The sequence below is a fragment of the Pleurodeles waltl genome, chromosome 10 (assembly GCF_031143425.1).
Source record: "Pleurodeles waltl isolate 20211129_DDA chromosome 10, aPleWal1.hap1.20221129, whole genome shotgun sequence".
In the NCBI taxonomy this organism is placed as follows: domain Eukaryota; kingdom Metazoa; phylum Chordata; class Amphibia; order Caudata; family Salamandridae; genus Pleurodeles; species Pleurodeles waltl.
The window spans coordinates 140,086,020-140,110,838 of record NC_090449.1 but is presented as its reverse complement, the minus strand read 5'-3'; the positions used below and the strand labels follow the sequence as shown (position 1 = coordinate 140,110,838).

At 42.4% G+C, this 24,819-nt stretch overlaps 1 protein-coding gene across 4 annotated transcripts in view; it reads left to right on the top strand.

Annotated features, from left to right (window-relative positions):
* RNF216 (ring finger protein 216) overlaps positions 1-24,819 on the top strand; it is a 697,454-nt gene that overhangs the window by 564,898 nt on the left and 107,737 nt on the right. For all 4 annotated transcript variants that reach the window (XM_069210010.1, XM_069210009.1, XM_069210008.1 and 1 more), the window contains one exon: positions 1,650-1,747. In XM_069210010.1, coding sequence (XP_069066111.1) covers positions 1,650-1,747 — 98 coding nt within the window. The remainder of the gene's footprint in view (positions 1-1,649; positions 1,748-24,819) is intronic.

Here is a 24,819-nt window from a genome sequence, read left to right as displayed (position 1 = left end):
TTCTGTTCAGATGTGCAAGTTCCGCAAATAAACTTGTTGAAAGTTCATGCTAAATGGTGTTTCTTCTTCACCAAAAAACACATTTATTTCAAATAATACACATATTTTGTTACTGCGTAAACACAACTGCTCAAAACACAACCTTGCTTAAACTGCTCCTCTGTGTGTTTTGCAGCGAGTGGGTGAGTCGTCATTGGCAGGAAGGGATTGCTTTCCCTTGGAGTATGTCTTACCTTTATATCCGTGTTTTACTGCCTCAAATATAAATACAAAGAAGGAAAAAATATAAGAGGCAACATTTTGGCACTCATCCAAAAAACATGCATCACTTCCGTGAATCACTTTATAGGTACCGAATACCCTTTATATTTGTCACTCCTATCCTCTCCTTAGTCATAGTATAACTTGAAAAATCCTACCAGATAGAGTTTTAGTTTAGTTTTCATCATTAGCACGTTGTTCAGTGAGACGAAATAGTGGTTTATTAGTGCCAGTTTTATGCCAACTGCTTGCCATTGCATTACTAGATGAAGTCTGTGAAATGCTGCAAACCATCTAAAAGACGAAAATAGAAACACAAGCGTTGATACCGTGCTCTAGGGAATGTTTCAGTGCATAAGTTGCTGCCACTTTACTAAGTTAAGTTTCCTGATACAGCACACCTTCCCTAATGCACTGAACACAGAGTTACAGTGTGAGTGTACAACCATAATACTGAAATCATTAGCGTAGATCTTCATAGTGAGCCGGACAGCTGTGTTCTTTTACTTCCTTTGCCGACCGGGACGGACATGGTTGATCCCTTACTTTATGGGTAATAATAGGTTGGACATTTAATTCCAATAATATGGAAAGACAATCAATTTAAAGACCATGCAAATATAAGCCCTGAAGAAGTCCTTTTGTGTAGGACGAAACGCGTTGGCTGATTGCTCGTTTGTTCAAGAAAAAGCAATAATAAAAAATGAAGATGTTTAAAAGGCAACGTTGTGTTACTGGACTTTACTGACATTGAGCAGTGGTGCACTATCCATATCTTTTTGTATGTAATCCTTTCAGGATTGCCCCTTTGGTGGCAGGTGCAGTGATTTGTGCACAGGTATAGCCATAGATATTGGGCGATAATATAGTTCACCGAGTTTTAATATTTATGGTAGTCTAAACAGGTGCATTCTTAAGGTTTAACCCTCCACCAATTCAGTAGCAGCACATAGTTACAGTGTGAGTGTACAACCATAATACTGAAATCATTAGCGTAGATCTTCATAGTGAGCCGGACAGCTGTGTTCAATGAACTGCACTGTGTGGCCATTTTGCAGTTTGTTCTCCTCATCTTGTGTGTCTTGTCGGGAACAGAGAGTGTTGGTCTCAGATCTTGTACTGGAAACTCCTCAGAGTTTAAGATTGACATGCAGACTCTTGAGTCCATCAATGGGTCGCTGTTTGAGATCTGGGAAGTAAAACTGAGCTACTGGCGTTAGGCAAATATCTCACATAGATTCCTCTTCGGAGAGTGCCTAGACCCTTCCTTAGAAGGTTCTTTACAAATCTTCACACTTGCATTCACCTGGTAAAAGATATTGATATGTGACTTAAGTCATGACCGCCTCTTCTCATTCTCTTAATCTTTGCTTTATTTTCATTGTCAGGAAACCTGCAGGAAATGTCAGTGGCCCTGGAAAGAGCATGAAGATTTTACTTGTGAGCAGTTGGCTGAAAAAGATGACATTAAGTACCGAGTTACAATGTAAGTACCTCATTGGGGCGTGTAGGAGTAGGGTAAGGGAATAGGAGCATTCTGTGGCTTGTAATCACTTGTATGACAAAACTTGGCGTGTATCCTTACCTGTTATCCTTTGTTAGGATTCCAACTGGGGGGGTCTTACGTGTGCATCTTTTGAAAGGGTCGCTGAAAACTTTTACGCTCTACTTTTCATGCAAACCTAACTGTTAAGGAAAAGTTACATAAAGACAACCCCTAGGTTGAAAAAAGTGAGTCATGCTGCCAATATTTGAACAGAAAAAGCAGACGGCAGCCCAGTGTTTTAGCATTACGCTTGGTAAAGAAAAACATTGCACACTTTACCAATGCCCCTTTCTCTAGGACATTAATAGAGGGGGTCGCGTTAGCGTGTTTGTGTACATGACTGTAACCTGCCATATGAGCAAGAGTTTGCAGTTCAGAGCGATCTGTGCATTATTGTCTTTAGAACGCATGCGTCTTTCTTAAAGATGCATGATGTAGCCTGTAATGTGGATATGGTATTTCTTTACAGTAAATGTAAAATAACCACATAAAAAGCACAGTATTATTGCACTCTGAAGCTTTACCACTACACATGAGCCGAAAATGTGTGCTAATGTTTGTTTCAGTAGGCAGACCTGACACTGCGGGGAGGGGGGGCAATAAAAGATGCACAAGCCGTTGAGGGGGGTAGTAGGTGACTTTTGTGCTGATGAGTCTCAGAATTTAGCTGGTTCCATCAGATTTTTCAAACTGCTTACCCAATGGAGGGTAATATGTGCACAGCCTGGAGGCAGTCCTGCTGCTTGCACCTTCGGGGCCTAGTGACCAAGTGTGAAGGTGAAAATAGTGGTAGATGGATGTTCAGTCTGTCATTCAAGTTTTCCTGCAAGTTGCAACCCTCCCCTGTTTCACTTCTGTGGTGGGATGCTGGCTTCAGTAGTGGAGAGGTTGCTTCTTCTGTGTCCACTAGCATTACACTTGGATTGGAAGTGTTTTAGCTCTCTATGCAGTTCACCATAGTTTGGTACTTCCACAGCTACCTCCGGGACTCTTTCATAATGCACACCGTGCACTGGGGACCCACATGCTTCATTCCCAGAGGGGAGAGAGTAACAGAATGGTACATAAACATGCTAATGTTAAGTAAAATACAAGATTGCAAAGTTGCAACAAGAGCTGAAAAACATTCTGAATTGTTTCCTAACGGCCAGACGTTGATAAGCCTGGTGCTGCTTCTGAATATCAGCCGTGAGGAATGTACTGCTAGAACAGCTTGTCCTATCCCTGAAGTGTGTGAGTTGAGAATGTGAGCGGAGAACATAATCCTTGTAACTGTCTAACTCATCTTGTGGGGGTCTCCCGTTAACCTAATACACACTCTTTATAGCGCCTCTGCCATCAGAATAAAGGCTTCTAACATCACGGTAGAACTGGTACTTAGTGACTCTTTCTTACTCTGAACTACAGGTGTATGTGAAGTTGCGCATATTTTTTTCCCACAAAAGTTTTGAAAATTATTAATTGTCCAAAATTACACTTTTGGACCAAACTGTGTTTTTATCTGTGTAGGCACTTTCTATTAAGTCTTATGCAATACCAATAAGATTCTAGTTAAAGTAGAAATGTTACTTGGCGAACATTTTCTGTACAAACCATGCTTCTGCTAGTATCTCACGTTACTTTTTTTTAATGCACAAATCTCATTTGTGTAAACAAAGTTACTCAAAATCACATAATGTAACATTGTGATAATTTTCTGTAAGTGTTTAACTTTTAAAGAGAGCAGACCCACTAATTTTAGATATACAGACATGCATGTTCCATAGGTTCCAACAAATTTCCTTTTTTACATATGTTTTTATTTATTTTATAAAAAATGATACTAAAATATACCTCAAGTATCTCATTAAACTTTGGGTCTCAAATTCATAGCATTTGACCGAAGTCTCTTCTCAGGTTTATCCCCATTTATTTAGGAGTTTTTCTCGTATCTAGTAAGATGTGTCTCCAGGGCTATTGCCAACAAGCATAGCAAGAGTTCTACTGAAATATTTTCTAGTACCTTTTCCATTTCACTGAGCACTCTACCCCTTAAATCATTTAAGCTTTGGCATACCATAACTCTTGTTTCGAATGAATACTTCTTACTGCCAGTTTCTCACCTTTTAAAATATTGTCAGGTGGCAGAACGGAGCTGGCGAATGTCAAGAAATTGCATCCGCATGCTACCAGGGGGGGCCCTACATGACTCCTCTGCAACCTCGCACCCCCAGAAGTGGCAGTGCGGCACTCCATTTAGGTGAACTCCTGCATATTAATACCAGTTTCTTGTTTTTCCTGGACATTCTACACAGATAAGGAACTTCATACCCAACTTGTTGGTCTTCTAAGGCTTAAGTTTTTATTGTGCTAGGAAACATCTCCGACCCCAAAACAACAGGATCAGAACTTGCAGTGACTGTGTGATGCAAATGTTGGTTACAGACCCCTATGACATAGGTCTATTGTGCTTTGGCTCCAGTCACAAACAACTCTTCATATAAAATGATTTGCCCTGATGTAGCCAAAGCCAATCAGAGAGCAGGAAGCAAGTCTATAAAACACTGAGTATAAGAAGAGTTTGCATTGGAAACTGCGATTCCATTCCAAGTTGCAGGGCCTGTTCCCCTTGCAAGGTTAGTCCCAAGATAAATCTTGGTTCCGCTTGAGGCCCACAGGTAAGCCAAAATCCAAAGTGCATCTCAAGTAAAAGAAGACCAACAGGGATTCAACACTGTCCCCACCCTCCTTCCACTCAGTCACACAAAACGTTGTGCAGACATCACACAAAGGGACCTTCACCTCTGGCATCCACTGGCTGCAAGCCTATTACACAGTAGTTGATCCTAATGTACCACACATGCCCTGGGCCATCTCCAACCCATCAGCGGATAGAGACGTTAAAGGAGGCTTTGCTGCAAATTAAGTCACTGCTGGCTCTTTCTTGAGGGTCTCTCGGACCCATGGAGCCTTAGGAGCCTCCAGTCGCATTTTTGACAGCGGGCTCTTTCCTGGCTCAGACTGTCTCCGTGAGACTCATCACCAGCCCCATACTGATTCCAAACCTAACATCCATTCAGGCCCCAGGGTCCATGCCAGTCCCTTCTGAACCAACACCACTGCTGACTCTGCTGACATCTGTACCTCACCCGGTGCCTGCGCCAGTCTCTAACCCCGAACCAACATTGATCCACGCCAGAGCTGTGTATTAACACAACATCAGTAAGATGCAGCCAGCTATGATTGACCGTAACTGTGCCTTCTTTTTTTTTTTTGTGGTACGCAGAGTAGCAAAAGTCCTCCACCTATTGCTGTCTATTGTAGAAACTAAATTGGATTTACTAACAGAAGTCCTCCTATTTATATTGCTTCTACTGATACCCTATTGCCCTTCAGTGAGGTGTTCATGGGCATTCTTGTAGCTGCTTGGAATGAAACCATGCTTGGCCATTCCAGTCAGTTGGCCTGTTGTAAAATAACGCAGATTGGCCCTAGATAAACCAACATTCCTCGTGTAGCATCTAAAGCCAGGAATTGTAGTGGTACTATGGCACAGGCTTTTACCAGAAAGGTGAATCCTAATGCCTTTCCTACCAATTCTCAGGAGAGGTAATTTATGCACATTGACAAGTTTTGGGAAAAAGATGTTCCCAAATGGATTTATGTGATAGAGACTTCTAGCCACATATTTCCTACCTTAGAATATTCTCCAGGAGTTAGACTGCATCAGTATGTTTTTGAGCAGTACCCCTGCCTGCCAGTAGGTAGCGTTGTTTTGCAGGGTCCAAACTGGAACTGTTATGCGCGGTACCTATATTTACACCACGCCAGTGCTCTGACGTCAGTGCTTTCCTTTTCATGCCAGAGGACGCTGGTCCGGTCAGCGCTGCCATCAGTCGTTTTTTGACTGGCTTTTTCCTCAAGTTTTTGTCAGCACTTTTTTGAGAGATTTTCTTTCCTGCTGTGACCGGATGTCCTCTAAGTAACTGACTGGTTTCAAATCATGTAGTGCCTCTCGCAGGCAGATATCTGTGACAGTCCCACACTTGGTGGGTTTATGGTGACCAAGGCTTGGAAGGACTGCCTTGCCATACACACAAATGTGCTGAGGGAGCAATTGCCCAATCTCCTCAAAGCCTGATGTAAGACGACCCCGCAACGCTCAAGATCTGAGTCACGGGGAAGGTCACAGGACTATTTGTGAGCATTTTGGGACAGTTCGCAGAGCCGCACCCGGTGATCGTTGTCACACTCTAAGTTGTCGGGGAAGTCCCACATTCACAAGAAGTCAAAGAGATCTTCAACTTTGACGCACTCGTCAAAGTTCTCTGACAAGATGGGCACTCTAGGCCTCATTCATCAACGGAGCAGGACTCAGGGTGGCTCCACTCTTCCCGGACTTAGCTGGAACGCCCCCTGGCCAGGTCAAGGAATATTGAGAGGGCATGCACCCCATATTTGGGTGGCCTGCCCCTCTGAAGCTGTGAAAAAGGGCCTATTTCAACATGGTAGCCCCCCAATTTTTGCCTCTAAACTAACGTGGTTTCAAACTGTAAGTGCCCTGAACCCCTGCTAAACAGGTTCAAAGGACCTGATCTCTTTTCTCAATAATGTACTATGTTTGGCACTTCAGCCACCCGTGTAGGTCCCTATTAAATGGTACCCCTGGTACCTACGGCATGGGTACTGAAGAGGGCTCCCCCCAGAGCTGCAGCACCAATTGCGCCACTCAACATGGCACTTACCAAGAGTGCAATGTCCACTAACACTGCATGCAATATAGGTAAGTCACCCCTCTGGCAGGCCTCCCAGCACTAAGGCAGGGTGCCGTATAGTACATGTGAGGGCATATGTGTGCATGAGCCAATATCCTCTTACTGTGTCTTTGGAATACCTTAAGACATAGTAAGTGTTAAGGGAAGCCATAGCAAATACTTGTGATGGACTGTGGTTATAACGAGTTCCCCAGCTACATTGTGGCCTCTCTGAATACTGGGTTGTTTGGTATCAAACAACTCAGAATAATAAACCCACCTTGATGCGTGTTGGATTTATTATAAAGTGTACCCAGAGTGCAACTTAGAGGTGCCCCCGGCAAAATCTAACAGCCCTGGCATGGTTGCTGACTGGTCTCAGCCAGCCTGCCACCACCAGACAGAAGTCTGGACTCCTGGGATGAAAGCATCTGCTCTCAGGAGCCAGAAAACAAAGCCTTTCCTAGGTGGAGGTTTTACACCTCCTCCCCCAGGCAGGCACCCTGCACCAGCGGTCAGCTTCAGAGGTTTTACTGCCTTTGAAATCTGCCTCTGCTGCAAGCAGCAGGTGGCTGCCCAACGGTTTTCCCCCTCACTTTGAGTAAAATAACCTGTGAGAAATCTTAGCCAGAATAGGAGGAGTGGCCACCCCCAGCCTGTACCAACCCTCAGATGTGGCAGGCAAGGTGAACACTCCATTTCATTTTCCTCCATCTGGGATGGTGGGCAAGTAACCAATCAGGGTTAGGGATGTGACCCCTTTCCACAGAAAGTGGTTACTTAATGGGTGTAGCCACCCTAAGGTAGATCGCCCTTTGGACACTACCAGGTACTCCCCACTTAATGCCCACTAGATGTAGTATTTAGTGGGCATCCTTAGACCTTCAGATCAGATTCGATGGACACAAGAAGACCAGGAACAAAGAAGACCCAAGGCGCAAGAACAGAAGTCCTGCTGCAAGAAGCAAAAGGCACCAAAACCTGCTTGCTGCTCCTGGGACACGACAATTGCTGCTGAGGTGTCACCTGGAAACTTGAAGGACTCTTTAAAAAAATAAAAAATAAAAAACTAGAACACCTCCAGCCTTCTGGAAATCACCAAGAACCTCCCTCAGAATGAAGGTCTTATTCTCTGCAAACCCTCAAGCAAGGAACCAGTGAAGTCCAGTTTACTGACTAGCTGCAGACCAACGAACTGGACCCAGCAGCCAGACCAAAATCCACACGACCCACCCAAAGGACAAAACCTACCAGGGTGCCAAGTTTGGTGGCACTACGACTTTCAGGGCTTGAGATGTCCCATTGCCTGGGGGTACTGGACCCCCAACGTCGGACACCCAGAAGTAAAGTCCAATCTGGACTCTCAGTAGCCCAGAAGCAAGCACCAGTTGAGGGACTTCAGGACACACAAGAATCACCACCCCTGAGTGGCTCTGCTGGCCTGCAATCCACCCTCTAAGTGACCTGCTCCTGGCTCCAAGGACTCCATGACGCTCAACTCCTGGCTGACCTATCTGTACTGCACCCAGCCTCTCTGGCCCCTGCATCAGAAAACCAGCTGTGCTCTAGGGGTCCCTAACACCTTGCGACCTATACACTCCAAAGTGACCCATTGGACTTACCTTAAGTCCATCTGTGCAGTGTGTTTCCATGTGATCCGCTTCTCAGTTTTGCACCAGCGCCAAGACTTTCAGCTGCTGCTCCCACTTGAACTGGGAACTGACCGAACTTCTCCGGCTGGCCAACAGGACATCTCGACGACCTCAACCTAAAAATAGAAGGTGACACTTGTGAGAGCATTGCCTGATTTTATATGTAATTTTAAAGTTTTTCCCTTTCATTCCTATGGTGTCATTATGCACAAAAAGCATATATTTTCTCAATTTTGAAAAATCATGACAAAAGAAGTACTTACCGTTTATTGATGATCTTGGTCTTGAACATTTTATAAAAATCTGAAATATTTTTGTAAATTTGTCTCAAGTTATTCTTCAGACTTTGTGTCCACATTTATTGATACTGTGAGTAAAACAAATGCTTAGCACATCTCCAAGATACGCCTAACTGCTCGCCCACACTACCACAAAAAGAGCATTAGGTGATTTGCTTTTTACCTCTGGATACCAAGGTGGGGTTGCTTGGAGACTCTGCACAGTGCTGGTCATTTTCGTACACTATAAAGAGAGCCAGCCTCCCAGAGAAGCGTCTTGGGGTTCCACGTGCTCGGAAGTGGCCCACACTCGCCTGTGGTTGGCGCTCTGGTATTCCATACAGGCAGTTGGTTGGTTGGTTCTTCCCTGTTTGTGATAACATCACAATGTTTTTATGTACAATTCTATTGAGAATGTTGATGTTCAAGGAGACTATGGAGTTGTTGTCCTGCAGTGGCTGTAGTTTTTTCTGTCTACATAAATCTTCTACAATTAGAAATATACCCATGCCTGCTTGAGTATGCTTGCTGAGAACTTCACAGTGGCAGCAGTCGGCACGTTACCCATGCAAGGGGAATCTTCAAGACTGCTCTGTTTAATATATGGACAGTAAAGCCAAGCGTTTTTAACAGACATTTTTATCAAGGTATTTGCTTGCCATCCTTGATATTTACTTTGCGCAGTGTACCCAACACACTACGTTCCTGGTAATTTCTCTACTTGCAACTTTTACTCGCCCTGCAACGTTCCTGTTTTACAGCATTTATTAGACTTTATGGGCATGGATCACTTTAACTTATATATGTGCGCGCGTATTTTTATTTATGCTGTAAAAATGTTTTTGTTTTCTGTATTTTATTAATTTCTAGCCCTACTTCGAGCCGCTAAATGTCTGGCTTTTGCAGAAGATTGCATTGTGCATGCGAGTCCCTACGAGCCTATTTAATCATCCTCTGACTCCACTTCCTGCCTCAATGTCTCCGGCTCGTGCAAAAGACTGTCTCGTCTGCGCACGGCCTCTTGAGCCTGTTTCAAAATGTTGCTTGACTTATGCACACACAGCACCTCGAGCAATTGGCTCCATTTATAGTTGAGTCAGCAATCTCACTAAGCCCTGTAATCCTCTGTGGATTGGAGTATTCACCAGCACGCTTCTTCCAGCACTCTAAAATACAGGATTTCTCGCTGTTTTCACCAGTCTACCAGTTTCATTCTTCTACTTTAAGGTGACAATTCCTGCACTGGCTCTGCCCCCAGCTTAATAGAGAAAGGACTTCTTCTCATGCCACCAGTCATCAACAAAGGAAAAGGAGTTCCTCAGATTTCATTGTACTCTAATGCTAGAAGTTTGCATTGCTTTAACTTAAAAATAAATAAAAATCCTTAGGTTTTTTTGGGTACATTTTTGTGTACCAGAGAAATGTATCCTTATTTTAATATTTTTTTGCTCTCTCATATTACCTTTATATTTCTTTTATGCAAGTTTATTATCCTTTCAGCTAGCATGTTCTCCTCTCCATTGTATAGCCTATCATCTTACTCTTATCATTTTGTTTATTTTTTTATTACTTTTCTTTTTTCTTCTTGCTGTTTTTTTGCTCTCCGTCTCGCACCATGCAACATATCATTCCACTACCTTTCTTCCTATCTACACCTGGCAACCTGCCTCTCATCTGGTCTAAATGGCAAAGGGTATTTTCAGGGGTGTGGAATTTAATAAAACATCTACTTGTCCATGGGACAGGTTGCTTCTCAAACCTACCTGTCCAGTAAAAAAATCTACTTGTCCCATTGGTGCCATGTGGTGCAGCGAAACATTATAGCAGCAATCTCCTTATATAAGAGCTCTGATAATAGCCTCTCTGATTATTCCAGCGCTGCCACTATAGTAGGGCTTGAATTCTTGCAGTTTTAATCTCTGCTATAGCAATTTCCTTATTTGCCACCTTTCCGCAGATCTACATACTGGGGACTGGAGGAAGCAGTAAGCTATAATTCCAGGGCTGGAAATGCCTTTGAGTCTGCAGACCTACTAACTTACATGTTTTAATGGTTTTCACCAGCTCTTCTCTACTCTTTTACCATAATGAGAAAGGTTGGAAATTTACTCCTGACAAGGGCAGAAGTAGACGTTCTTCCAGGGTTGGGGAAAAATGTGGTTGGAGGGAAAATGCACTTGTAAACACTCAATAGATTTTCACACGAGCAAATCTGCATATGCATATTTGCTTGTGCTAAAATACAGTTCACAACTATTTTCTACTTCTGTAAGTTCGTGTGAATTCATAAAAGTCAATACTTTAAAGAGTTAGATCATGTGTGCACTTTTGTGACCTTTTTAAAGAATTGGGTCCCCTATTAGTTCTGGTGTTAACAAAGACATTTTGTTTTTATTAAACTTCTACTTCTTTCTCTATCTATCGGGTGGCTTTACTGTGAGTGATTGCATTCTGCTCTTCCACAAGGAGCATATAGGCACACATCAAGTAATTTTGTTCAGTGCTAGGAACCACTGTGGCAATTAGTGGCGTGACTAACCTGGAGGGGGGCCCCCCTGCAAAGAACCTGGAGCCCCCCTCTAGAGTCACTCAGGGCAGGTACTGTGCGGAGGGGGCTCCGTGGAGGGGGGCTGCAGGGCTTTTGCTCGCTACTGGTGGCAATGTTTGCTTTTTGAGACCAAAAACAGTTTTTTTTCTTTTTGCCAGTATGTGTTACAATGGTGAGGGCCTGGCAGCTCCCACAACAGTGTTTCAAAAGCTATATAAAAAAAACATGCATTGACGAAACTAAAAGACTCACCAAAAATGTAGGATCGGTTGGCTTTGCCAGTGCTTGTTTATTTTGATGCTTCCCATAATCTTGTTGAAAATGGTTACACTAATTTTCCATTAGGAATATTTTTTGGAAATACTAGCATGCATCAACACGTTTTTCTAAATGACGTTTGAAAGAATGGAACCTCACATTTCATAATAGTGAAATGTTTTTTTCCTACTTGTACGTTTTTCTGAACATTTTATTTTGAAAACAAAGAATCCTCACTCTTGCTTACAAGCTTTTGCAGACATGTACATCTGATCAGAGAGCATTCTGGGAGCATTATTCTCAGCTTGATAGTGTACACACGTTTGAAAAGTTTAACCATTTTTTTTGCACTGGAACAACTGTCAGTAATGCAGTGACCTTAAAATATTTCTTTAGAGCATTCACCCTAATAATGAAGGCTTTTAATTCATGAACCATAAATACTAGTTCGAAGAGCATTAACATATGGGCACACATATTAACTACAGACAGTTCCCTTCTTTGTAAATTAGCAGCCAAAGGGTTTGTGCTGAAGGCGGTTGGGCCTACTTGTCCCAAGGACAAAATAAGCATGAAAACTTGTTGCCCTTGACCCCAAACAATATTTCCTGGGCGTCGGGTGATAGGAATTCCACATCCCTATATTTTCTAATTACCTTCAGTTGTGTAGTCCTAACCTCTCAGCTAAAAGAAAAACATCCATGCTTAGTCATTGTTTAGGTGCTGAGGGTCAGGACATATATGAAAATTTACCAAATTTATTTGGTGAAGGGGATGGTGACAATCTAAATGAGTTTGAATCAGCTGTTAAAAAACTCGATTTGCATTTCCTTCTCAAGGTATCTGTTATCCTACAAAGGTTTTACTTTGGGAAAAGGAAACAAGAAGAAGATGAAACGGTTGAAGAGTTTGTAACTGGGATAATACGGAGGAAACAAATCTGTGACCAATTTATGTTGTAATGCAATAATGATAGTTAAGGAAGAATTGGGGTCCAGGAATGACCCCTCGTTAACTGAAGTGTTAACTATATCAAAACAAATAATGCTTTCTTTACAATGTATATGTGATTTGAAAACAATCTAAAGACTGTGTGCCGTTGGTACACACTTTTGGTCAGATAAAAACGAGTGCCACCAGATCTGAAACAACCTCTTTTAGATGTGGAAACCTGAATTACTTTGCGAACAGTAAAGAGTGTCCTACATTGAGAGTTGTTTGAAGATCATGCAAGAAAAAGGGGCATTTTGCAAAGTGTTGTAAGGCTGTCACATACAAAGAGAAAATCAATGGAGGTGATACAGACAAAGGTGATTTTTGTTCTTCAGGTGGTCAATGATGTAAAATGTGTCACTAGTGTGAACTGCAACTACCCTGCCGATGTAACTGTAAATGGGATTAGTTCTGGGGCAAAGCTCTCTTATTTCTGATGGTGATTTCTCTACTTTTTTTAAGGGAAAAGTTGAACTCATTGATCCCGATGTCACTCCACACAGTTATGGAGGAAAGCCAATAGAGTTGGTGGGGTATTTTATGGCTCATTTTAAGTGTAATGGGAACCACACCATGGGAAAAGTAAAGGCCCCATTGGTTGGTGACACCATATTGAGATGGCCACATCAGAAGCTCTTAGGAATATTTCTTGATCCCAGTCTTGACCCTTTGGTACAAGTTAAAAAGATTGATGCCTTGGCTTTTGAATTTTCCAGAGAATTTCTGAGAGTGTTTTTTCTGACAAAGTGGGATCCGTTAAAGGCTACTCACACTGCATTGAGTTTAAGAACAATGCTATTCCCATTGCTTCAAGGCAAGGAATAGTCCTCTAGGTTTACACGATATGTCAGAATTAGACATAATTAATGATGAGGGCATACTTGAACCTGTAAAGGCAGCCAGATGGGTGGCTCCAGTTGGAGTGGCAACCAAACCTTCAGGTGAGATACGCTTATGCATCAATCTCAGAACTCTTAATAAGGAAGTGGCGGAAGACAGATTTCTGTTACCTAACATCATAGAAATTGTAACAATGATAGGCGATGCCAAGTTTTTTCTCACCCTGGACTTGACATCTGCCTATCACCAGGATCATTTAACATAAGATTTAGAGTCTTTTACAGCCTTACACCATTTTGGGTATACAGGTTCAATAGGACGCCACTTGGTCTTTGTTCGGCAGCCTCAGTGTTGAGGCTCATGTCCGAACTATTCATATCTGTAAGAAATGTGAAGTGTTTTCAGGATGATGTGTTAATTTTTTTTGTGAAAATTTGGAACAACACAACAATACAGTCAGAGAATTCTTGAGCGTTTTTGAGCAGAAAGGTATCGCACCACGTCTCAGTAAATGTTGGTTTTTGTTTATCTTTTGAAGATAACTTATTTGGGTCATGATATTTCTGGAGAAGGTGTGAGTCTCAGAGAGGACTTAGTCAAAACTATTAAAAAATTGCCACCTCCCACTAGGAAAGAAGAATTGCAATCCTTTTTAGGAATGGCAGAATATTATTCAAGATTTGTGCCCAATTTCGCCTGCCGTACTCTAGCCGTAAGGTCCCTGCCAAAGAAAAATGTGCAGTGTGTGTGGTCAGAAGATTGTCAACAGGAAAAACAGGTTTTGAAGTCAGCTCTCTTTGATGCACAAAAGTTTAAATGTTTCATACCGAGCAGACCGTGTATGATAGTAACTGATGCCAGTGATAAAGGGCTAGGGGTGGTATTGAAACAGAGGCAAAATGGGAATGAGGTGACCATGGCATTTGCCTGCCAGGTCCTCAAAAGGGTCTGAAGAATGATGTTCTACAGTTGAAAATGAAGCCCTTGCTGTATATTTGAGTGCGGTCTGAGATTCCTTGTTCAAACCAATCACAAACCCTTGCAAGAGGTGTACAACAAAAAAGGGCTTAACAGCGCATTTTCTAGGATATGTAAATGGCTTGTGGGGCTGCAAGATTTTAAATTTTCAGTGGTTTGCATTCCAGGAATAGAAATTGTGTAGGGGACTGTCTCTCCAGGCTGTCTCTATGTAATGGGCATCAGGAACGTAACGTGATTGTGGTGGAGTATCGATATTTAGGTATGTAGTGTGACGCGTGGGTGTGTGTCTGAGGAGCAGTGGTTACAAGAGTTAGACTTGGATGAAGAACTTTCCCAGATTCACACTTGGATCTCTTTGTGAGAATATAATACTGTAAGGATCAGAAAGTTCTCATCGTATGTCAAAATGTTTAATGAGATTTCTGTTGTGAACAGAGTGGTCCTGCGAGGGACTTGATTAGTTCCCCCCTCAGATGTCCATGAGACGTTAGTCAACAAAGGTCATAAGGGTCACCAATGGATACAAAAGGCTAAGGAGAGACTTGGAAGCACATATTGGTGGCCTGGAATGGATATTATGATAGAAAGGTGTGTGAGATTGTGTGGAATGTAACTTGAGTGACAAAGCCATGAAAATGAGAAATGTTTCCATGAGCTGCAGAGAAATTACCAGTGAAGTTTGGGAGGAATTGAGTCTTGACATTGTTGGTCCTATAAGTGCAAACAGTTAACAGATGTCTGATTGTTGCCATAGACATGTTATCTAGGTAACCAGATGTTTCGGTCAAAGCTGAGATTAGCATGTCTACTGTGATAAAATTCCTTTCTGAAGTGTTTAGCAGGGGAGATAATCTAAAAAGCCTACTTATGTACAATGGATTGCAATTGACTTCCAGGGAAATAGAACAATTCTTGTTTGACAGAGGTATAAAGCATAAATAGTGTTCTCTCGATCATCCAGAGAGTAATGGGATGGTAGAGAGATTTAACAGGATACTAAAGGAGACAATTCAAATCGCTAAATCCAATGGTCATGATTGGGTATAAGCTGTGATGAAGAGGGTGGAGGAGTACAGTTGACTCTCATACAGTTACAGGAGTCAGTCCATTTTACTCTATTTAAAAAGCGGATTCCGAATACACGCATGAACCCTCCTTGGGTGCAGAATTATAAAGGAGATGGGGAGAGTGGGAACGTTCAAGAAAAAGTGTTGAGGAGGTAAAGGGAGAACCTCGCACAGATGCCTAAAAAGGAAAACTGATCATTGTAATGCAGTCAAACCTAAAAGTGTCAATGTGGGAGATTGTGCTAACATTAAATTGCTGGGAAAACTGCATGGTTCTGTACTTTTCAGTGCTCCTTACCATGTGACAAAAGTGTTTGAGTGTGGCCAGAATGAATGATGGTCGCATTTGGAATTTCTATAGAATTCTAGTGATTGGATCCATTAGGTCAAGATTAGGTAGAGTGGGCCTCATGTTTTGGGAAGGAAGGTGTGTGGTATTCCATACAGACATTTGTTATTTGTTATATATTTTCGTTCTTCCCTCTTTTAGATACCATACCCCTTTTTATGTATGTAATGTTCTTATGTAAAATTCTATTGAGAATGCTGATGCTGATGGTCAAGGAGGCTATGATCAGTCAGTTGAGGAGCTGTTGTCCTCCAGTAGCCGGAGTTAATTTTCTAAATTCATAAATCTTCTGCATTTGGAAATATACCTACGCCTGCTCATGTATGCTTTCTGAGAACTTCACACTCTCTGCACAAGTCGACTCTCAGCCCCAAGGATCCCTTGTTGGATCCAGAGCGGAGGCACCAGCGAGACTGAGACATTTCTCACAGCCTACTCCAGTACTGATGCACCACAGTGGCTCCATCCCCATGGTCATTTCCCACTTTATGAAGCCAGATGGGCGTTGTCCAACACCATTCCAGCGCCGACCATGACTTCTTTACTGAAGCCAGTGCTTCTGGAAGGGGAGTGGAATGGGAAAGGGGGGGTGGGGGAGTCTGAGGTCCCTTACGGATACCAGCATCCCCTAGTTGAGAATGAGGACAACTGGTAAGAGGAACTGGTGGAGGCCAGTGGGTTAGACACCTCACTTGACACTGGCTTGGTCTCCTCCTACTGTGGCTACGGAGGAGGGAGCCTCTTTATCTAAGGTGGTGTGTAGGGAAGTCTTGTACCTTCAGCTACCCACAGTGGAAGTCAAGACAAACATCTAAACCAGTGGTTCCCAACCTGTGGTCCGGGGACCCCTGGGGGTCCACGAACCACCTTCAGGGGGTCCGCGACAGCTTAGAAAATTAAATATTATTAACAGATTAGGTCCCTAGCTTTCTGTAATGACTCAGTGGGGGGTCCCCGGATTCCAATAAAGATTCTGTGGTGGTCCCTGGACTCCAGTAATGATAAAGTGAGGGTCCACAGAAGTTAAAAGGTTGGGAACCACTGGTCTAAACAGAGCCTGGAGTTACCCCTTCAAAACCTTTACTTCTCTGCAACGAAGCCCTTACGGATGTCTTACTCCAGGCCAGTCCTGCCCCCTCACCCCGACAGAGCCCAGCTTCCAGGGATATATATATATATATAGATATATAATGGCCCAGTCGAAGGCTTTTTGCCGAAACGCGTAGGCCAGGTTTTCATTGTGGCACCTCACATTTTATTGATATATATATTGTGTACGTCATTGTCGGTGCAGCCGATGTGGAGCCAAACACCACCACCTACAGGGGTACTGCTCAAATACTTCCAAATCCAGTCTGACTCTTGGGAAATATTCTAAGTAAGGAATGTGCATTTAGGTTGAGTGTCTACCAGATAGGGTGTTACCAAAGGTGCATAACTAGTTTTGTCTGGTGGGAAGGTACACTCATGTTTTGCTTGATATAGTCAATTAAATCTTGCCAGCTGGTCATCTCTGAGGACCTCATGGAAAAATTAGTACAAACCATTTAGGTCGAACATGACACTGTGAAATATGTGCTGCATTCTGCCTTGATTTCACTGATTATGTGCATTATGTCATAGGCACCAGCGTAGTGTTCCGGCAGCATGCCTTCCCAGCCAGTGCACCAACCACTCAAGACATTTCATAGTTCTAGAGACCATGGTGGCAGCCATAGCCGCGCACATCAGCAACAGCAGTCCTTTTCTCCCCTGCTACAGCAACAACAAGCCACTCTGATGTGCCCTTCCAGAACCAACAAGGGGACGGAGACAGGATTTCCATCACATTAGATAAGTCGGTATTACGATCATTCAATGGGGCTATGCTCTACCATTTATTTACACATATCCCCGGACATTAGGACCACTCTTTCAAGATCATGCCACACTTTTTATACAAGAATACAGGAAATCAACCATCTACCGGCCAAAGGAGCCATCAAGAGGTTTCTAGAAGCGGAGAAAGGCAAGGGGTATTTTTTCACAACTTCCTCACATTCTGTAAGGATGGAGGTATCAGACTCATCCCTAGACCTTTGACCTCTGAATGCCTTCTTTCAAAAGGACAAATTCAAGATGCTGTCTCTGGCTCCGCTTCTTACTTCTCTGGACCCAGGAAACTAAATCTCGTCCTTGCACTTTGAGGACATGTGTTTTCATAAGCCCGTCCTGCAGTCCCACAGAAGCTTCCTTCAGTTCATAATGCTGTGAGAACACGTCCAATGTGCTGTTCTACCTTTTTGCATCACCTCAGTCCTTTGAGTGTTCCCAAAAGTGATAGTGGTGGTCATAGCCCATCTACATAGCTCAGGGATACATGTATTAGCGTACCTTAACAACTGGCTGCTCAAGGCGTGTTTGCTGCAGGCAGTCACGAGTTGAAGAAACATTAGCTGGTGGACTGTGAATGGCATTTCCATCCTGAGGTGATTCAAAACATTTTTGCCCAGTGGGGCATAACCTTTTCCATTGGATATTTTCACCAATGACGAGAATACGGTGTCATGATTACTGAGCACTGGAGTTTTTGTGAAGTTTTCCTGGAAGACTTGTGCCGTCTGTTCTCATTGTGGCACAGAAAGTCACAAAAGTAACTGACGTCAGCGTGCCGGAGTGAGGCCAATGTAGGTACAGCACACATCTCAACTGGTGCTGACAATGCCACCTGTAGGCACGCCAGGGTACTGCTAAAAAAAACTTCTGGTTTCAGTCTCATGCCTGGGGATTATTCTGAGGTAAGGAATCTGCAGCTACATAGTCTCTACTTTATGCGTTACCAAAGGTAGGTAACTTGTTCTTTTGTCCCAGTTGGGGATTTCCCAGAGTGAGTCAGATATTTCAGAGTGTCATACTAGAATTGTTTTTGGAGAACCTCTCAGATACAGCTTCCAAGGGCACCAACTGACTTTCATTCCAGACATGACTTTTGGTTTCACCAAGACTCAGGCCTGACCGCAGTTACTGTGACCCCAGCATAAAGTCGGTGTAAGCTTTTTTGTTCAGTCTTGACACAGTATGATGATGATCAGCATCTCTTCTGATACTTCAGCTTCATAATTCCTTTCCTCTCTTTCCTCTTATTCAGACTAGCAACTGCAAACTCTGATTTCGCAAAGGGAATGTGAACTTCATCGCCTTAACATTGTACAAGGGATTTGTGAGTTCATAACTTTCTTTGCGTTACCAGCCCTTTTGTCATTTCCCATTTTAGGTAGACCAGTTGTTGAATTTTGGGGGCAGTGCCTTCATCCATCCATTGACAGACTGAACATGTTTGTCTTGAACTTGAAGGCTAGATTTGCCTCGTTATAAACATCTGGCAGAGGTCATGTGTCAACTCCCATCAGCCATGTTGGTGTAGTCAAGTCGATAGTCCACATTCACTTCTTGGTGCAAGGATAACATTGTTGACCCTTATAAGCAAGTGTTTTGGATATTCTCCAGCTTGCTGTAGCCCTATTGGAGAATGGGCTCAAAATGTGCAAGGGTCTCTTCCCTCTAATTCTGCATGCATTTTGTTAGGGGAAGTGAGTACTCTGTTTAAGGTTCTTGTGGGTGCCAGACCCTTAAAGGACTTGCATATCTTTATTCCAGTCCATTTTAGGGCTCCTGTGTGTAAACTTGCTTGTAACCTTTATTTGTTTGAACACTTGCATTTCTTTTGTCTGTAGTTGCTGTCCTTATGAGAGTTAATTTAGCGCGAGAGTAAGGTGGCTTCAAGCTCTCTCTCCTGCCCTAACATTTGATTCCTATTCCAGGGAAAAAGTTACAATGTGGGTCAAACCTGTCATTCTGCCATAGTTAATCGCTGAATCTCTTTTGGCTCAGGCAATATCTTTGCTTTCCCTTTATTCTTCATCTCATCACAAGGACAATGTGAATCTTCACAAATTGGACACTAGGCCATCGCTCAGCCACTCCAAGCAGAGTGTAATAATGTAATCACCGTTTTAGGTACTTTTGTTGGGAAGTCGATCTGCATCGGACACCCACGAGTGTGTGTCTGTGTGCATAAGCAGTCTTATGAACTGCCACTTAAAAACTACACAGGGTGCATTCATGCGAATTCAGTGAGAAGCAAAGCAAGTACCTCAGCTCTTCTTTGAGGTGATACTAGCCAGTCAATCTGCTAAGCAGCAGATAGAGCCTCTGTGTCTCTTGATGCTACTGTTGGGGCAAGCAGGACGGAGCACACTCCCAATTTGGGACACACTACTTCAGCGTTTGCCCCATTTAAAGTTATAAGGGTGAATCCTCAGGCTTGTCATTTACTTGGGTTAATTATTTATTTATGCAAATTCATACAGCCGGGCAGAACTCAAAGCTAGAGCACTTTACCGTAGAAATATTTTGTTACATGGAAATTACAGATGGTTTAAAATTATCAAATACTACCAAAAGAGTTTCAAAGGTCGAGAGTTACAATATAGTGGATTATTACAGAAAACAAAATATATAAGAGGTATATATAGCAGTGGAAAGGTTAGAAGGCTGATTGTGGGTTGTGCTTGTTATAAAGAATTGCAAGAGCCAATATCCATTAGGAGGATGTTACCTTTGATAACATCCTTTCAGATGGCTTTGACAGCTCATATATATATATATATATATATATATATATATATATATATATATATATATATATATATATATATAGCCCCTTCCCTTCTGAAGTTGTCTTTCTTTTTTCTTTTAATTTTTGTTCGCTCTACCCTCTGGGGTTGCAATAAATGTGCAGAGAAATTAACATTGCCAGCTTTAATATCACACCTTCTGTGGAGCCTTAGAAGTGCCTTTGGCATCCCTTCTAGCGTGGTGCATGACTCCACAAACAACACATTATAGCATCATTTAGTGCCAATGGGTTGATACTAATGAAAATGTTAACTGTTTAATCTGGTACCTTGGAAGGTTCATATGCAAATTCTGCTGGAGCTGCCATATCCATCAGAAAGGTTGTTACGAAATGTAGTTCGGGTTCTTGCCTAATTGAAAAAAGTAATTGCCTCGTTTAGTGCATCCCAAATTGGAGTTCTCAGCTCGTCTTCCACTTGCTTAAAATACTGACGTGCTGCTGTCTAGGTTGTTTTTTGTTCTGTCACATGTATAAACAGGAATATGTGTTGTCCTTCTTGCTAGTGGCTGAGAGAGCAAATGCCATCGTCAAACATTATCGTTGCCCCAGTCAAGTATTAACAGAGTGCTGAGTCTTGCTAGCATCCCACTCCATCTTTCCTCATGTCCATCAACATAGCTAAAGAATTAGATCTCTTCTGGCCCATCCTGCTAGACCTTTGTTTCATGGTGAACAATTGGATTGAGAGAGAACTACTACTGTCCCCCGCCATCTTTAAATTTTGTTCAACTGGAAAAAATATAGCTTCATTTAAGTAAGTCAAACACTTTTCATGAGTGGAAGAATGCCATTGCCAGTGATTTGTTTGTGTAAGTTGCCAGGGCCACCATATTATAAAGTCTTCTCAGATTGTAATTGTTGGTGTGACTTCCTTCGAGAGACTGCCTCTGGCCCTGTCTATATTCTTAAAGATTACATCTGTTGAGTTTGCCCCTTCTTGATTATTTATATTTCGCTTAGCTCAACCACCTCCTCCCCTGTGTAACATGTGCCGCAGAACTGCTTGGCCTGTATGACTTCCTGTGTCTGCTAGAAATTCTTGGCATTTATCCTCCCTCTCCCCAACACCACAATGGCCTAGTTGCAGTTCCCTTGCTTTATGTACACCTCAGATTAAAGTCACTTGGGAGAGGTGTTGAGGGTAAGTCTTGATATTCGGAGAGAAATCCTGTCTTTCTTACTTCCTCTTTTTCTACTTGTTCTCATTCGGTGTGGTAAAGGTTTACTTATCCAGGCATCGTTTTCCAGGGTAACGTGTTGTTGGTTTGGAACAATTTTACCCTTTTCATAAGATTCTCATTGCTTTCCATCATCAACATCCAGTGGGACCTGTTGCCTTATCTTGTATTTACATGTGCTTCTCATCATATTCTGCCTCTTCTCATTCTTTGCTTGTGTCTTGTAAGGCCCCCACACCTTTCCGTCCCCATCGCCTATTCGGACGTGGTTTGCAATTCTCAATTGTCTACACACCTCAGTGCAACAGTGACATATCTGCGCTACCTGACTTTCACCTTCAGTTGGAGAGCTGCAACACTGTATTGGTTGCTGTGTGAATTGACTCACTAGATGCTGTTTTTGATTGGACCATCCTCCTCTTCAGGTATGCCCAGATCTCGGTCCCATGCTCAGTGTGCTACATAAATCAAGCTATAGCTCACTCACTAGACCTAACTAGGCCAATATCGGTCTGGGGTGATTCTAGTCCCTTTCAGAGGGGACCTGGCATGACGGTTCAAGCTGGACTGTCATATCACAGCAGAACGAAAGCTGATTTTCATATCCTTGGATGCTGTCTTAGCTGGTATAAGTGAGTAGAAAACATTAATTGAAATGTGGCCCCACATAATTACAAGTGACTGAGATTAATTCATGCATTCCAACCACTGCTTTCTGTGTTCCCCTATGAATGACCTAGATGCTTGCCCCAACTGCTACTTACGTAAGAAAAAGAAAAAAACTGCAAATGCATCAGTATTGGCGTTCTCTACTGTTTGGCATAGCTTTTCGTGTGAATTAATGGACGTCTCTAAGTCCAGGCCTTCTCAGGAAGCTTTAGGGATGGTGCCTTCGTACCGAACCTCAAGTCGCTCACTCTTGACACTTGAGGTCTCAGAATTTGGAATGCTTGCAAATATTTGATAAGGCTAGAAAACATACTACTTCTGCGTGTTATGCTGCAAAATGCAAATAGTTACTTATTTTTCAAGTTACTACATTCAGCCCTCAACAGTTAGAGTTCATCACATTGTCGGTTACACCTACAAACATAAGAGGCAGGCTAGACTTATGTACTAATACATTTATCAGAAGTAGCTTTGTATTTGGAAACTTGAGACTATCAGGCAATAGTTAATAATCCTGTCATCAAAGCCTTCTTGAAACGCCTTAAATAACTCCTCCTAGACTGCCTCCTATTCCTTTTGAGACCTTAACGTTGTCCTTGCTTGGCTTTTGGGGGTGCCATTCAAGCCACTCCACTTCTTTCCACCGCAGTTCCTTTCTCAGGAAGTAGTTTTCATTGGGACTGTCAGTTGTCTCAGAAGAGTAAATGAACTTCAGCTTTTATCAGTAGAGGAATCATTTATGCATGTAGACAATGACAGACCTGTGTAGCGCATACACACCCTATTGGGAAAAAAAGAAGGTAACTGTATAGTCTGGTTGACTTGGAAGTGGTGAGATAGCGTTTGTCACAAAAAAAACCAGTGTTAAGTGGATAAAGTACTCCACACGTTAGCTATTCGCAGGGCCGCTATCTATTGTATTGACTTTAAGCCACACGAACACTAAACATTTTGTTGCTTTTGCAAAGCTCAACCTTAGTAACCCTGCTTGAAAACAGAGCCTCACAAGGTGGATCGTTAAATACATTCAGCTGTGTTACAAGAAACCAAACACACACTCCACTAAATACTAAGAGCACATTCCACTCATAAAAAAAAGAGAAGTCACTGTGGCATTCATGGGAAATGTTCCTTTAACATACATTTGTAAGAATGCCACCTGGCCCTCCATCCACACATTTACTGATCACTACTGTGTGGAAATTCTAACCAAAGCAGGAAGTGCTACTCAGGCAACTACTTAAAACTCTGTCCGTTGAGGAGTGGCAAAATAGCCTCCTACTGGAAGGTCAATTCCCCACTCTGAAGTAAAATAATATAAGTCCGTGGTGACTCTGGAGCAGTGAGGGGTGCAGCCCACTGGAACCACCTAGCAAGTGGTCTGTCCATAAGCCTGAGAGCTGCAAAACACATTAAGTTACAACATGAGCTGGCTTTGATCCAAAGGAATGGCAATACCTGGTCCTTTATCTCTTACAACTGGCTGTGTTGGGTCATGACAACACAGAGCATGGAGAGGGCTGTATTCCTATGCCCTTCATATGATACATAGAAGTGGTAGTATTGTATAGGGAGGAAGTGGGCAAAAACCTAAGAGGAATGCTTGTTAGTTCAGGAAAAATTGAAGTGCAGCGAAACCTCTTTGCAGATGCGTGGTATTTTGGTGTACTGTCACAGATTCACAGATGTTTAAAACTTAGATGCAATTTTATGTACAGCATACTTACCAATAATAAATGTGCCAGGTTTTCCAGTAAGCACTTGGATAGTTTGGTTGGTGCCTCTAAAGGGCTGATGGTCAGGAAAGCTATGGGAGTTATTCCTCTTTGTAGCCTCTGTTAAATCGTGCAGTTAGCAATATGTAAATGAGATTATTTTTCTGTAAAGCATGAGCAGTTTCTCTATCACTCTCAGTATACTCTAAACAGAGTCATTTTGGCTGGTGTATATTTGGAACGCATCTTTAATGAGACGTACACCTGAAGCAAGTGTTTTGGATTTCTGAATCCAAAATTAATCTGCAGAATGCTTTTAGTCCCACAGTTGAGTTGAAGGAAACTAATACGTGCAGATAAAGGTATATACTTTGAAGCAAATATGAAAGACCTCCCAATGAAGTTTGCCCTAGATGTCCAAGTGAAATCAAAGTAAAATGCATATGATCGTTTCATTGTCCCTTGTGCATGACTAAATTTAGAGATTGACTGTTCAAGGTATTTATCCCTTTCAATGGTACTTAGCATAGTCCTGTAATTTAGGTTTCCATAGACCCCAAATTAATGTGATTGTCTTTTTAAGAAAGCGATTGTGATGGATTCCCATTTGGTAGGGTTGGTAATAGTGTTGGTTCTTGAATATTATTAGTGCTCTTCTTGGATATAAACAGTTTATGGCATTTCAGATGATTAAGTCATGAAGGAATTAATTTCAGATCTTAAATGTGGGTACAACTGCACAAGGGAAGCCTTATGTTTCCTTAAGGGAGTCTAGTCCCAAATATTTCATGTACGGTTTAGGAGGCTTTGAACAGGCTTGTTTTGAAGTTGATATCCAGGGTAAATTTATTCGCTTTTGGACAGAGGGATCTAAAGCTGGGCTTCGAATGGACAGATTGAAAACATGGTTTCTGTCTTTCAGTTAAAAATGACCTGAATAAGCATGTGTACATCACTGGCTCTGACCTAGTGCTTCAGAGTAATGTTCTGCAACAGTGACTGAAGAAATTTAGGGATTTGACCAACCTGGGCTTTAGTACAAGTGCAGAGGACCCAGAATTGTATTTTCTATG